This window comes from Sceloporus undulatus, chromosome 3, assembly GCF_019175285.1.
Source record: "Sceloporus undulatus isolate JIND9_A2432 ecotype Alabama chromosome 3, SceUnd_v1.1, whole genome shotgun sequence".
In the NCBI taxonomy this organism is placed as follows: domain Eukaryota; kingdom Metazoa; phylum Chordata; class Lepidosauria; order Squamata; family Phrynosomatidae; genus Sceloporus; species Sceloporus undulatus.
The window spans coordinates 207,327,689-207,342,940 of record NC_056524.1 but is presented as its reverse complement, the minus strand read 5'-3'; the positions used below and the strand labels follow the sequence as shown (position 1 = coordinate 207,342,940).

General features: G+C 40.2%; 1 protein-coding gene across 1 annotated transcript in view; it reads left to right on the top strand.

Annotated features, from left to right (window-relative positions):
- The window catches only part of SORCS3 (sortilin related VPS10 domain containing receptor 3), a 652,615-nt gene that overhangs the window by 543,686 nt on the left and 93,677 nt on the right, over window positions 1-15,252 (top strand). Inside the window, exons 15-16 of the mRNA XM_042460847.1 lie at window positions 10,000-10,117; window positions 11,865-11,998. Of these exons, the coding sequence (XP_042316781.1) occupies window positions 10,000-10,117; window positions 11,865-11,998 (252 nt within the window). The remainder of the gene's footprint in view (window positions 1-9,999; window positions 10,118-11,864; window positions 11,999-15,252) is intronic.

Here is a 15,252-nt window from a genome sequence, read left to right as displayed (position 1 = left end):
TTACATTCACAAAAGAAGTGGCTGCAGGAGCATCTTAATCAAATCAATTTAGGTAAACTACAGTTCAGTTTGTATAGTCGAAAACTATAGATTTCTGGCCTTCAGAGGCCAGAATTCAATTCTGTACTTATACTTTTCTTCCCAAAGTCCATGTCATCCTATAACATACCTCTGAAGTAATAATAATAATAATAATAATTATTATTATTATTATTATTATTATTATTATTCTTACCTGCCTCTCTTCATGGCTCGAGGTGGGTTACAACATAGTTAAAACACAATCCTTACATAAAATATACATATTAAGCTGCATCTCTATGCAGTATTTATATCACAATACATAGAATAATAATTAAATATAAAATTCAAGTTTAAAAATTATGATTAAAAACTATCTGGATAGATACTATCCTATCTAGAGGATATACCTTTAAGAGAATTGAATGCATCATGCTATCACCTGCAGCCTATTGCTGAGGTAGAGTATATTATAACATACTATTCCTGTAAACTTGTAACATCATTCTTCTTATCAGTGAAGCCAAGTTGTTGAATGTCGTGGGTAAGCTATAATGTTTTAATCTTGCCATTTTGTTTCACATTTGTATTCTATTGTGTATCTTGCTATTGATGGTAATTAATGTATTAATTATTGTTAACCTTGTATATTTAGAAGAATGGAATACATAATTTTCAATATTAATCCAGCTAAAAAACTCTATAATGCTGATGAAGACTTTTGGTGAGTCGAAACGGCCACAGAGTACTCCGGAGGTAGCCGTCTGAATACAACTTATGAAGGACCTTGCTACCAGTGAATATCACAAGTTCCAACTATTTGCTCCAAGTACCATCAATGATTGTTCTCTAGACTTTGGACTGTATTATGGTGTTGCAGCAGTAGAATCACATTCACTGCCAACACTAAAGACGTTGTTTGCATGGACTTTTATCACCCTGATTTGTCATATGTATACTGTTGATTGTTGATGACTTTTGATACTTTGTTATTATGAATATAGATATATATATATCTCGAGAATAAGATGTGTTCAAGTAGTTACATAGATCACTTGTTGTTCCCCTTTTTTCTAGTCAATTTGTTTTTCTTCATCCAGCCTCTGTAACAGGTTTTAGGAGCATAGGGTAGATTAGATAGCATGCTTTATGTCAGCAGTGGACCATAGCATCTTCTACCTGAAGTGGTAGTCGTGCCTCCCCTTGAGAGTTTATCTTCATCAGAATATGAACCGGCCTTACCTTTGGAGGGGTCACAATCCATTCCTGACAGCCAGGCAGGTCCTTCTTTGGTGCAGTACGTCAGATGAAGTTTTGGGTAGGAAGAAGAGTTGTAAGAGAAGCTCTCTCCAGTGTCAGGGAAAGATAGAGGCTCAGGCCTCTAGTCCAGACCATTCACAATAGATGAAGGAAGCAGCTGTGGAATGCTAAATACTGGGATCTGGTCACTGGTTGAATATGCTGCTGATATAAGGAAGTTACAACCACCAGCTAGCTTGATGAGTGCAACTTCAGTCTTCCTCTTGACAGCTCATTTTGAGAAAGTGCTTCTATCAGATTTATAATCCCTGGACAGTTTAAAGACTTGGCTACCATGATTCCCTGGAATCCTTACTCTAGTTATGGCTTTCTTGACCCTGGACTGTTTGATACTTCTTACTTCCACAGCTTGCTGACCCAGGAACTATGAACACTATTTGCACTTAAGAGCAGGACAAGGCTTCATCTAATGACACTAGTTAGATAGATGCTCAGGACTATCTACATTGCCCACAGTAGCCCAGTTTACAAGGAAACAAATTTAGAGAAGCACTATTTCTTTCATTAGCTCTCTTAGACATTTGTCAAGCCTAGCAGGAAACATGTTCAAAAACTCAGGGGCTGTACAGACCAATGCTTTGTGCCGGCCTGTAGGCGCCATGAGGCTGAGCGTCCAGACACTCCGAGCCCTCATAGTGCCGACTGGGTGCTATCTTGGCACGCACCCATCTACATGGCATGTGTCATGATGACACATGCCATGCACACGGCCTAAACAGCGCTGTGTGGAAGAACCATCATAATGGCATGGCATGCCAGCACACCTATGGTGTCCCTTCCAGGAAGCTTCCTAGAGCAGCTTCTTTTTGCTCACTATAGGGAGCGGATCGGCGCTGCTGCATGTGGCTGCTGCAGCACTGATCCGGGGCTAAAAGTGGTGGTTACATGCCACCCATCTGTAGCGCCCCTTAGTCTTCAGTAGTTAAAACTCAACAAACCTTTATTCAGTAACTATAGATCCATATCAGAGACGTTAATTGTCAGAACTAAACAGCAGATATTAACAATGCCTAATTAAACTACTCATAATTTCAAATAACAGCAGGCTTTGTTAGGAACAATTAATAAATCCCCCCCCCGAGTTCCCATGCCACCCCAGTTTGTTCTTACAGCCAGATTCTTTCCACAGGTATGACCCTGAGCAAATTTGAGTCAAGCCTGCCTCACCTATAGCATTATCATTACATATCTTCTCACACAACCTAATATCCCCAATCCCATCCTTCACTCTTTGTACTAATCTTGATGACAGGCAAGATGCATATGCAACTCTCAACAACATCTTCTAAAAGAACATATAACCTTCTATGGGTTGTTTTAAGCTAAGTAGTGTTGGCCAGTGGTCAGTGAATCACCTCTGATTTTAAGCTGAACTTTAAAGAAGCTATCTAGGACACTGAAAAGGGGATCAGCACCTTGATAGTTTAAATTTGGGCTAAAAGCCAGAATCAATTTTTTTGCCCCACTGATATCAAAGCCACCAGTCATTATTGCTGCTAAGCAAAGCCCGAGGCCTCTCTTGATGGGAAGTGACACTTGCATTTTATTTTCTCCTTTTCCTCCAAGGCACATTGTTGTTTGTCATTTTCACATAGGAATAGTAGTGTGGGGTAGGACTGGCAGGGAAGACAAAAGAGGCAGCAAACTATAGTTTTTTGTGGATTTTGGGGGCTATGTGGCCATGTTCTAGAACAGTTTATTCATGACATTTTGTCAGCATCTGTGGCTGGTGTCTTCAGAGAATGCTGGCATGGAAGAGAGTTTGGTGTGTGTGTGTGTGTGCATACACACACACACACATACTGTGTGACTATGGGTAGGGAGGAGTGATCTCCATGTTCATCTGTTTATTGTTCTGTTGTTGATATCCTCTTTGCATAATCTCCCACCCCAAGGCCGGGCCATCAACAGATGCTGGCGAAACATCAGGAATAAACTCTTCTAGGACAGGGCCACATATCCTGAAAAACCCACAAAAAACTATAGTGTGGTTTTTGTTTTGTTTTTCAGAGTCAACTGGGAAATGTTAAGGCTTGGGATACATTTCATGGGTTTTCTTGTTTAATTGAAGTTCAAGTACACTGACATGAGATTAACCAGAACAAACCTGGTTGTACATTCACACTCTGCAAGAAATCAAAATTCCAAGATTAAAAACTTTGTGTCACCTCAAATCTATGCTGAAAAGAGAGAGAGAGAAGGAGAGAGAGAGAGAGAGAGAGAGAGAGAGAGAGAGAGAGAGAGACTGGCTTCTTATTTAAGCAGTTTGACCTAGAACTATTTCTGCAGATAGGAGGAAAACATCATTTGCAATTCCTGCTGCTTTAATTACATTTATTATACTATTGTTTCTATCTAAATTATAGTAATTAAATACACAAGTCCTCTTTGAAATAATTTAATTAAAGAGTAGCTAGTATTTGTGCCTTTTGGAATGCTAATGTATTCACTTTCCTTCAGACAATTTTCCACCCTTAATCTCTGTAAGTTTGTCACTCCTTTTTACTCCTGATCTCTGATATATGCTGAAAACACTGGAATTTTTAAATGACAAACTTGGTTGTGGGAAAAGATGGAAGCAGTCTCTGTCAATGGTGAAGCATCTGCCATAGTTGATGCTTGTGTATTAGAAGGGGAAGGTATGCCCTTTCTGCAAAAGCAAGGTTGACGTGTTATGTTCCAGACAAGTTATTAAAAAAACAAAAAAACTCTTCTACAATTCTTAAATTAGTGGTAGCAGACAGTATTCATATCTGGCTTAAATTCAAGAGAGAGACTAGTAGGACTGCTTTGATGTGTATGTAGAGATCTTGTACCACCTTTGAAACTAACTGAAAAAAAGAACAATACCACAGAGAAATACCAGAAGGAATTATACAGGCTGCTCAGTGAATTTCCCATGGAGGCGCAGAACCAAATCCTTATTGACACACCCCAGGAGCCCTGATCAGGCACATTCTATCTGTTACCCAAAATATATAAACAGGGGAACCCTGGATGTCATACTGTCTCCAGCATTGGAACACTTAGTCAGTGCCTCCAAATATATGGACAATATCCTTAAATCATATGCCACCAACACTTGCAGCTGTGTGAAGGAAACCACAGATTTCCTATGAAGATACACCATCTTAGCCACTATGGATGTGAAATCCCTGTATGCCAACATCCCACATAAGGATGGACTACAAGCCATCAGGAACATCATTCCAGATGGGAACTTGTCAGACCTAGTCACCAAGGTCTGCCAGTTTGTTCTCACACACAATTACTTCACCTTTGGTAACAACATATACCTTCAAGTTAATGCTACTGCCAGGGGCATGCTCATGGCAACACAATATGCCAATATCTTCATGGCTGACCAAGAAAAACACTTCCTTACCTCCTGCACCCAGAAACCACTCCTCTACCTGAGATACATTGATGGTATCTTCATAATTTGGACTCATGGAGAAGACTCACTCAAGACATTCTTCCAGAGTTTCAACAACTTTCACCCCACCATCAACCTTATCCTGGAACTACCTATTGGACAAGTTCACATTCTGGACATCACAGTACAGCTACAAAATTGACATATAAGCACTGCGCTATATCACAAACCCACTGACCGCTACATGTACTTACATGCCTCTAGTTTCTACCCTGAACACACCATCAGATCCATAGTCTACAGCCAAGCCCTCCAATATAATCACATCTGCTCAGATCCACAAGATAGGGATGTCAAACTCAAGGAATTACAATAGACATTCCTCAAACTACAGTACCCACCACATGAAGTAAAAATAAAAACAACAACAACAACAACAATAAATAAATAAGGAAAGACATGTACCCAGGACTGATCTATTATAAAACAGAATGAATAGAGAAAATGACAGAACTCCACTAGTGGTCACATACAGTCTCCAACTGAGACTACTCGGGCACATCATCACTGAACTACAACCCATTTTGGACAATAATGGCGGGTTACAGACCGCCCATTTGGGGCGGTCTGCACCCGCCCCTTTCCCTGGTGTATTGGGGCCTCAGCGGCAGCCGCTGAGCCCCCGATCCACTGCTTTCCGGGCTGCGGGGAAGCGGCAAAAGGCCGCTTCCCTGCAGCCTGGAAAGGGGTGTCCTTGGGGCTTCAAGCCCCAAGGACACCCTGCGGCGGCGGGGAGGAGGAGAAAGGGGCTGCTTGGCCCCTTTCTCCTTTGTGCCACTGGGCGCAGCCGTGTGAAGGCTGCACCCAGCGGCGCAAACCAGGAAGGAGCTCCAAAACGGAGCTCCTTCCTGCTCCGCGCTAAGGGCGCACTAAGCGCCCTGGCATGGAGCGACGACATCACGTCCGCGCCGCCCCGTATAGAGGCGGCGTGGTCGTGACATCTCCTCAGAACCAACACTGGAATTTATTATGTCAAAGATGGGACATTTCTGTTATTGGACATCAGCTCCCATCATCCCCACCATTAGTATTTTGGCTACCACTGAATAGATGGAAGAACAGTCTAGCAATAGCTGAAAGAACCATAAATTGCCTCCCTCTGTATGACAAAAATTGACTAGATGATATATAATTTTTCAACACACTGAGTGTGTTTCATGAGTATAATCCTACCATGATTTCACAGTATAGTTTCAGTTTCAGCAGAAATGTTTCCTTTTCCACTGCTTCTTTTCTTCAAAAAATCATGAAGAAAATGAGCTATTTTTAGCTGACCACATGATTTAACAAACAGGGAAAAGTAATGATCTTCTTTCTCTTCCAAACCAACAAATAAGCATCACACGGTGAGGCTCTTTACTAAAGCACTTCAGTTAGTTTGACATAAAAAAAATGGGCATGGATCATCAAAACGCTATTTTAACCCGGCTTCTTGATTCTTTTTGATCTCTCCAGGTCCAGGAGAATAGTTCCCTGTGCACTGCCTTGTTATAACAGAATGATTTCTTCACCCCAGCTTCCCTGGGAGAGATGGTCAAGCTTTGCTTATATTCTAAAAATGTCTCCTTCTGTCCCTGTCCTCATCTGCTCCTGCCACCCACACTTTTGGAATTAGGGTTCTAGCTGATTGAAGAGCTCTTCCTTACTGAGAAAATAACCATCAGTGTGATATACAACAGGTAGTTTCCTGATCAAAAACAGGCCCCCCACAGCTAGACCAATGAACAGAACATTTTCTCTAGATACCTGGGGTTATTTATTAATTAAAATATTTTTGTTGTGTTTTCCCCCTTTATTTCAAAGGCTTGAGCTTTTTTCAAGTGGAATTTTGAAAGTCACACAAATACTTTAGGCAGCAAACATTTTTACCTTTATGTTTCACATTTGAACTTGGTGAAATTCACTTCTGAGTAGATATGTATCAGTTTGCATTTGTGTACTTACTCCAAATTTTGTTGTATGTTCCCCATCTGGAATTTTTGGAGGTTTAGAGCTAATATAGAAGTTTCTGTCATTAAGGCAGAGAAGGGAAAGTTAGCTACAAAAAAATAAAAAAAGGTCTTAACTTTTTTCTTCCCTCTTTCGGTTCTACCTATTCTGCTGTAGGTACCTTATCAAAAATATATTTGGAAGGACATTTTCACTATATTAGAGGTTTGTCAAAGACCCAGCTTCTTTCTTTACTCATTTGTGGTTTTCCTGACTTTCTGTGCTATCGATTCTGAGAATTTTATTGTCCATCATATCCCCAACAACTATAATGTACTTCCAATAGGTTCAGTTCTACCTGAAATTCCAGTTTTAGACTTTTGTGGATGGGAGACTTTTGTTTAGCAGAATGCCTGTTAGCTTCTGGCATCCCACAGGGCTCTAGATGTTTCTGATTTTATTCAATATCTCTATTAACTTTAGAGGTTTTCCAGGAGTGCTGATGACATTCAGTTTCATCTGTCTTCACTGCTGGATTTGGGTTGGATTAGGGCAAACAGCCATGAATCTTAATCTAGATATGAGACATGTGTCCATTGTTTATAAGACTGTAGATCAAGTCCATAGACAGCCAGTGTGGTTTAATAGTTTTAGTGGTGGACTACAGCTCTAGAGACCAGGGTTTGAATCCCTGCTCAGCCATGAGCACCCATTAACCTTAGGTAAGTCACACTCCCTCAGGAGAAGGTAAAGGACCCCCCCCCCATAAATCTTGTCAAGAAATCCTCGTGATGGGGTGCTTTAGGGTTGGAAATGACTTGAAGGCATGCAAGAAGAAGAAAATCCATACTCAGTTCTTTATACCAGGGTCCAAGCCTGGTAACTAAGAACAAAATAAGGATGGAGCAGTATAGAAAGTGGAACTGGTTCAAGTGTTGCAATATGGACATTGCAACACTTGAACCAGTCCATTGAGCCAATATCAGAAACAGCAGATCGAATTGTATACAAACAGGACCCAACACATTAGACATAAGCTTGAAGGGCTGGTCAAGAGTGAGAGATAGATCAAAAGCCGTTACACCAGCAGAAGACTGGCAGAAACTGAGATATTTTATGCTAATAGGATTGTACTTCCTTCCATTGAACATACTTTCCATCTGAGTAGACCTCTGAAACCAAGCAAGCACTACTTCACTAATTCTGTACTTTCATATTAGCTCTTGTAAGAATGGGAGAGTGAATCTGGATGATATGAAATAGGAGCACACCTGGGGTCCCAGGTGAAATATCTGATGGCTGGGCAAACCGATCAGACCCATTAAATGGACTGCTTAATGGGCACTTAATGAGTCCTTCAGATGTGCTTGGACATTCTGCAGGGACCCAAATACCTCCTTAGTCATGATTGTCTCTGGCTAGTTCAGACTGGCTCCTGACAATTTGATGGATCCTCAGATAATTGGGATCACAGCATGGAAGTACCCCTGTACTCAACTCAAAACATGGAAAAACAGGTGGTGACTTGTTAGCGGCTTTGGCTGGTGCATCTATATTCCTCCTTGGAAACATGGGAGCACATGTCCTAATTTCCTATTATTTGGACTAATGCAGTATAATCTGTACAAGAATGCTTTTGAAAAGTATAGCAACATTTGTCTACAGTAGCAGGTTCAAAATACTGCACCAGATGACTGAGAGGATAACCTTGAAGAGTGCACAGTGCAGCAGTCTTATGGGTTGTCAAATTGCCAAATTATAACTGAATAGTACTGTTTTTGAGTTTTAAAGTTTGGATATATAAAACTGTCTTATCTATTATGAGCTCTAAGAGTTGCCTGTCAAACCCTTCTCTATGTCCTGAATTTTATTAGAATATATGAGGGGTTTAGTGATGAGTAAGAAATTCATTCTGATGTTTGCATGTGTCTTTGTGCATGTACATGCACATGTGTTGCTGATTTTCCCAATCTGCGCTCTCCAGACCCAGCCAGGGAAACTTGATGCAACAATGAAATCCATACATGCTGAAGCTTGTGGTGCAATCTGTTAAAGAAAATGAGATGCATTTCATTATATGTTCGTATTTGGGGAAAAATTGAGAACTGAATAGTTCTCAGTTATCGGGTATGTGCATTGAAAAATATCTGCATTGAATATGCAATTGAAATTTGGAATTTGTGATTTATATAGTTTATTTCTAATGGTGTGGATCCTATGACAAGTCACTTGAGTTACTTGATGGGGTTTAATAGAAAGAAAGTTTTCTTTTCCTTCCTAGAGCCGCCTGCATTTTTTGTACAGTAAAGACTGCATGCTTATAGGTGCTAAGGAATGGAAGAACTGCTCTGAATCATACTCCAGATCAAATGTTTCCTGTGAAGATTTGTTTTTTGTGGACATAAGGAATCTCATCTTCCCCACTCCAGTTCCCTGTGCCTAATGCTTGATCAGGATGGAGCCCTGACCCTCTGGAAGGCCTGGATAGTCAGTTTGGGAGAAAGGTGGCTGAATGAATGAAGTGTAATCATCAATGGCTTCAGGAGGGCATATGTGATGAGAAACATTAGCTCCACAAACATCTGAAACTTTTCTTAAAATGCTAATCAAGATGTTTTAGTTGCAGTTTAAGTATTATTATTTTTTTAAAATTGTTAGCCAATAGTGTTGGGAAGATAGAATATTGATGTTCCCAACAATTGTGACAGAGTAACACCAGTGACAGGAAACCTTGTCTCTTCACTTTTTCAAACTGTGGAGATACCGAGAAGCAGGATATTTTTGTCTCATTGGTGCATTACAGACGGTCCAGAAGGGGCGGTCTCGCGCCGCTGCCAGTTGCAGCGTCCTGGAACCGCAGCAGCCAAACGGTGCAGTTCCCAGACGCTGCAAAGAAGGAGTGTGATTTTTGCACTCCTTCTTGCGGCCCAGAAGAGATGCCGCAAGTGCCGAAGCGCGCACTCACGGCGTCACTTCTGCTGCACAGTGTGTGGACGCAGAGAATCCGCTACATCAAAATGGTGGTACCCACCTGTATGCGGCGCCTCCATTTTGACGTAGTCATTACGGGCGAGGGGCAAGGCGCGTCCGGATGCGCTGCCCCTCGCACGTAATGATGGCGCCTCATGGGCCCGTCTGTAATGCGCCCAAGTTTCTGGAACCAAATGGTCCATATGAATGTTGTGTTCAAGGAATATTTTGTGGACTGGTTAATTGCATCTCTCTCTTTCATCCTCTCTGTCTGTCTCCCCCTCTTTCCCTTGCCTCTTCTTCTTTTCCTTATCCATGCTCAGGATTTTTGGCCATCTCAGTCTCCGCTCTGAGTGGCAACTCATAAAAGTAGATTACAAATCCATCTTTAGCCGGAAATGTACCAAAGATGACTTCCAGACATGGCATCTTCATAACCAGGTATTACTGTGTGGAATGATTCCTTTTAATTCCTCTTTCTCATTAAGGCCAGTCCAAAGCACTTTGCTTCCTTAGGTGAAGGACAAGTTGGAACCCTACCCTAGTTCTCATACAAAGCCTACTCAACTAGTAGTTAACTCTTGTTTGACTCTTCACCACTAGCAATGCAAGAGCATTCTTCAACTATACCTGGGGCACTTTAGGGGAGCTGAGATAAATTATTTTATATACATAGCCATTTTCTCTAACTGAGAAAACTAAAGTGTAATCTACTTTTATGAGGTTGTCACTCCTGTTCCCTAGCATCTGAAATGTAAAGCAGTTGCTTCTGTTTGGATAATGGTACAGTTAGCTCTGCTCCAAAGAAATAGTTGAATTATGATTAGAGTGAAAAACACACTGCAGAAATATTCCAATTTGAGACTGTTCTAACTGCTGTGGTTCAGTGCTAGGGAATCCTGGGAATTGTAGTTTATTGTGACACCAGAGCTCTCTCACAGAGAAGGTTAAATGTTTCACCAAACTACAGTTCCCAGAATTCCCTAGCATTGAGCCAGGGCAGTTAAAACAGTCTCAAACTGGTGGTGAAGTGGTTAATTGCCTGTACTGCAGCCACTCACTCAAAACCACAAGGTTGTGAGTTCAATACCAGCAAAAGGGCTCAAGCTCGACTCAGGCTTGCATTCTTCCAAAGTTGCTAAAATGAGTATCCAGATTGTTGGGGACAATAAGCTTACACTTTGTAAACTTCTTAGGGAGTGCTGAAGTGCACTGATAAGCAGTATAGAAATGTACTTGCTATTGCTGTCAAACTGGATTATTTCCGCAGTGTTTTTGACATATGTTTCTAGCTTTGAGTGCTGTCACAACAAATTAACCCAAATCATTTGATTTTTTTTTTCACACTGAAAGATGGGTAGTAGGATAACCAGAACAAGAGAAAGTATAAACAAAAGTTAACAGGAAAGCAGCAACCAGTGATTAGTCACCATAGTGTCAAAAGAGCAACATATGTATGCTTTAATCTTCAGGTTTTCAATGATACTGTTCAGGAAATAAAAGATGTACAGCTGTACAAAAGGTTGAACAAGAAGGAATTATGGATACACAGAGAAGAAAAAATACTTGGAATATTTGCAGTCTCCACTTGTATAAACACTAATTTTGTTTAACCACAGTGTAGCTCGTATAACTTGATAAATAATAAGATTTTCTTGGAACTGAATTATAATTAAGGCACAGGGATAAGTCTTAATCTGACTGATGGCTTGGTGTTTAAATAAGGAAGCTATCGTTTTGAAGTCCATATCAAGCTACAAAATATGTTGTCAAGGATTATCTGGGGTTGCTTTTTGTCCTGGCCTGCAAACTGTCATGAGAGAAGAGGTCATCAGAGAATATACAGAATATTTTTTCAAGCTTCAGCAAATCTTATAATTGATGTTGTTTTATAATTCCCATATAATTTTGGAAATTGCTATTTAGCTATCAAATTGTAAATATAAGGTATCAGTGTATATTTTCTCCTTTTGTTTTGTTTTATTTTATTTTATCACTTTCAGAAAATGAGGTTTGTGCAAATAAATGATAGAAAGGCATACGATGACTGATAACTCACTTTTTAAATGATCTAGTAGTCATGTTCTCTGTAAAGATTAAGAACCTGCACCTCTCTTACAAAAAGAGATGCATAGGGTTCATTGATCTTCACTTCTTTACTCTAACTCACCATTCTTCTGCATCAAAGGGCGAACCTTGTGTCATGGGAGAAAGGAAGATCTATAAGAAGCGTAAGGCAGGGGCATGGTGCTCGCTGACTAGAGACTATTCAAGAACAGTTGTCTCTGAACCTTGCATCTGTGCTGAATGGGACTTTGAATGGTAAGTCAAGTTGTCCTTTACAACCTTTTCTTAGAATTCTTCTTGTGCTTTGTATACTCACTTCCAAAGCTGACATAGAATAACATAATGTTGCTCTCCTTTAACCATTCTACCACCAAAGTGTTATGGAGCAAGAGTGATGGAAAGATCCTGTCTACATGATTCCACTATAATAATATGATTTCTCTTTGCCTTGACTGTTCCCTTATTTTAATGTGGAGAACACATGTATTGATAGGAGCCCTTTTTCATGTAGGACTCAGGATGTATCCATTTCTCCTGACAGCAACACTACAAAATAGGTTTTAATATGAGATGAATCACTTTAAAGAGTGATTTATTTCTTCTTGGGCAAATTCTATGTGCTAAAAACTTCATAACACTGTTTGTCCATAAATTTCTAAAATAAAAGTTGGAATGTATAGTGTAAGGGGAGCACTGCTTGACCATACCAAAGACCTATCTACTCCAGCATACTGCTCTCATACTGGCCAACTAAATGTCTATGGGAATGCCATAAACACAAGGTATGAGTGCTGAATTTCATCCCACTAGTGGCCCTTAGTAACTTGTTTTAGAGGTGGGTTGCCTGTTACTAGGAGTAATATACAGTGGGCCCTTATCTGCTGTTGTTTGGTTTCAGGATCCCCCATGGATACTAAAATCTATGGATGCTCAAGTTCTCTTATATACATTGGCATAGTAAAATGGTGTCCCTTATATAAAATGGCAAAGTCAAGGTTTGCTTTTTGGCATTTTGTGTGTGTGTGTGTGTGTGTGTGTGTGTGTGATATTTCAAGCAGTGGATGGCTGAATCAATGGATACAGAATTCACGGATATGGGGAGGCGACTCTATAACCATCATGACTAGTAATAAACTATTTGACTAATTCCCCTCCAAAGTTTTAGATAAGCACAACCATTACTATGTTTTGTGGACATGAATTACATTGTTTAACTATGTGCTGTGTGAAGCACTGTCTACTCGGAATTTCCTATCATTCCTAGATGATCTTTCCTCTTACTATTTAAGAGGCAAGGGGTGGGAAGACTTTTCATATTCACTTTCTCCATATCATGTAGTATTTCATACATCTCAGTGTGCTTTTTTTCTGAACTGAATAGTCCAGAAATTTCCTAGTGGGGATGGGAAGGTACTTTGGTCTCTTGTACATTTTGGTTTCCCTTTTCTGACCTTTTTCTAGTACTACAAATTGTTTCTGAGTTGTAATGACCAGATATGTACACAGTATTCTATGTGATTACATCATAGAACTGTATAGGGTTTTTCTAAATCAGTTCTTACCATTATAATCCCCGATACGGAATGTGAGCATAATTCCACACATTTCCTAATGAGATCTACACTTTTCATTCCAGCTGCATTCTGAGTTGATATTTTCCTACTGAGCTACCCACTGCAGTCCGAAGCCCCCTTTTCTAGTCAATCATTGCCACATCAGTCCACGTCAGTGTATGAAATATGGATACTTTGCCTCATGTGAATCAATTTAGAGTTGTTTACACTGAACTGTATTTGCTATTTTAAATACATTTCACCCAGTTCAGAGGTATATATTTAAAACTCTTGACCATCCATTATTGTTTTTACCATCTTGAATAATCTGGTGTTACCAGAAAAGTTGGCTGCCTCACTTTTCATCTTAGCTCCAAGTCATTTATAAATATATTATCAACTAAATAACCAACTAAAAACAAAACCAAAAAATTCTCCATCCAAATTGGCCCCAAGGTAGAATGTAGAGAAATCTTACTACAGTACTTATCCATTTCCATTGTGAGAACTATTTATTTATTCCCATTTCCCCCTCTGCTTTCTTTTATTAGTTTCATGAGATTGTTCATGAACTTGTTAGTTCAGGCTGACAGTTTCTGCCCTATGTCTTTTGTAGTAAGACAATTGCAAAGAAATCATCCAGCTTCTCTGTAATATCCTTTAATTATTTTTGAATTTAATATTTTTAGTATTATACCTCTTGAAATTCTGATCTGGATTATTTATTGCTTCTTTGCATCTCTTTTGGTGCAAGCTTTTGTTTTTATTGTTCTGACTCACTCTGTTTGGACATGACTTCAAGATCCTGACATCTTTTTAAAAAAGTTTCCTTGAAACTGTTAACTACATAGATGACCTCTTGGGTTTCTTTGTGTGTGGCTTATATTCTGATTGAATTTTTCTTACAGTGATTTGAGCAATCAATAAGCAATTTGGAGAAATTTACTCTCTTGAATTTCCTTTCTACTTCAAGTTTCCTCTTTTGAAGTTAAATGTGACTATGCTGAACATCTCTGGCAATTTTCCATTTACTTATAATTAAGATTGATGACACTATGGGCACAATTTCCAATCAGTTGAAAGACACATCTTAACTTATAAGTGTATCACCATGTAGGACTGAGCCAGGTCACCTCCTGTCTAGTTTGTACCATGGAAGACTCATGCTCAAAATGCATGGGCCAAAACAGCAGCCTCTGGCTGCTTTGGGGGCATGGCATTTAGATAACACATGCCCCAAAAGTGGCTGGAAGCTGCGCCAAGGCCGCACTAATGTGGCAAGAGCTGGATATTTTAGGAGTTGATTAAATCCGCTCCTGCCAGCAGCTGTTTGGGATTACACTGGTGGTTGGCTTTGGAAGCAAGTCATGTAGTCACTATGGTATTGGCACAGTTAGGGCTGTAATAACCAGAGGCCACTCTGTCTGGGCCGTGTGCTTCAGCCTTCAGTCATCTGGGGCATCATGGCATGTTATCTCTTTCTTATGATTTGAACATGCATTTATCCAGTCGAGTGGTTCCCAAACGTTGCTCCTCCAGGTGTTTTAGACCAACTCCCAGAAGTCCCACTAAGCTTTACCAGCTGTCAGGAATTCTGGGAGCTGAGGTCCAAAACATCTGGAGGGCCAAAGCTTAGAAACAACTGAATTAGTGTGTGTTAGACCAATTTGGGTCATTCATAAATACAGCTGTCTCTTTAGATTCGTTGCCTTCCCACTCACGGTCTTGAATTTCTGCAAACGGGAAGCCAAGAGGGACAAAATGGCACACGTGCCTGTGGCACATATGCAGGGCTGCACGCGGGAGTGCACCATCATTATTTTTGGTAGGGGCTTGAATATTTGTGGTTTTTCGATTTGCAGGGGGAGGGGGTCCTTCCTGTGAATCGGGAAGGACAACTGTACAACACTTTCTCCTTGAATGTCTTCCTAAATTCCTTCTACTGTACATGAGGTT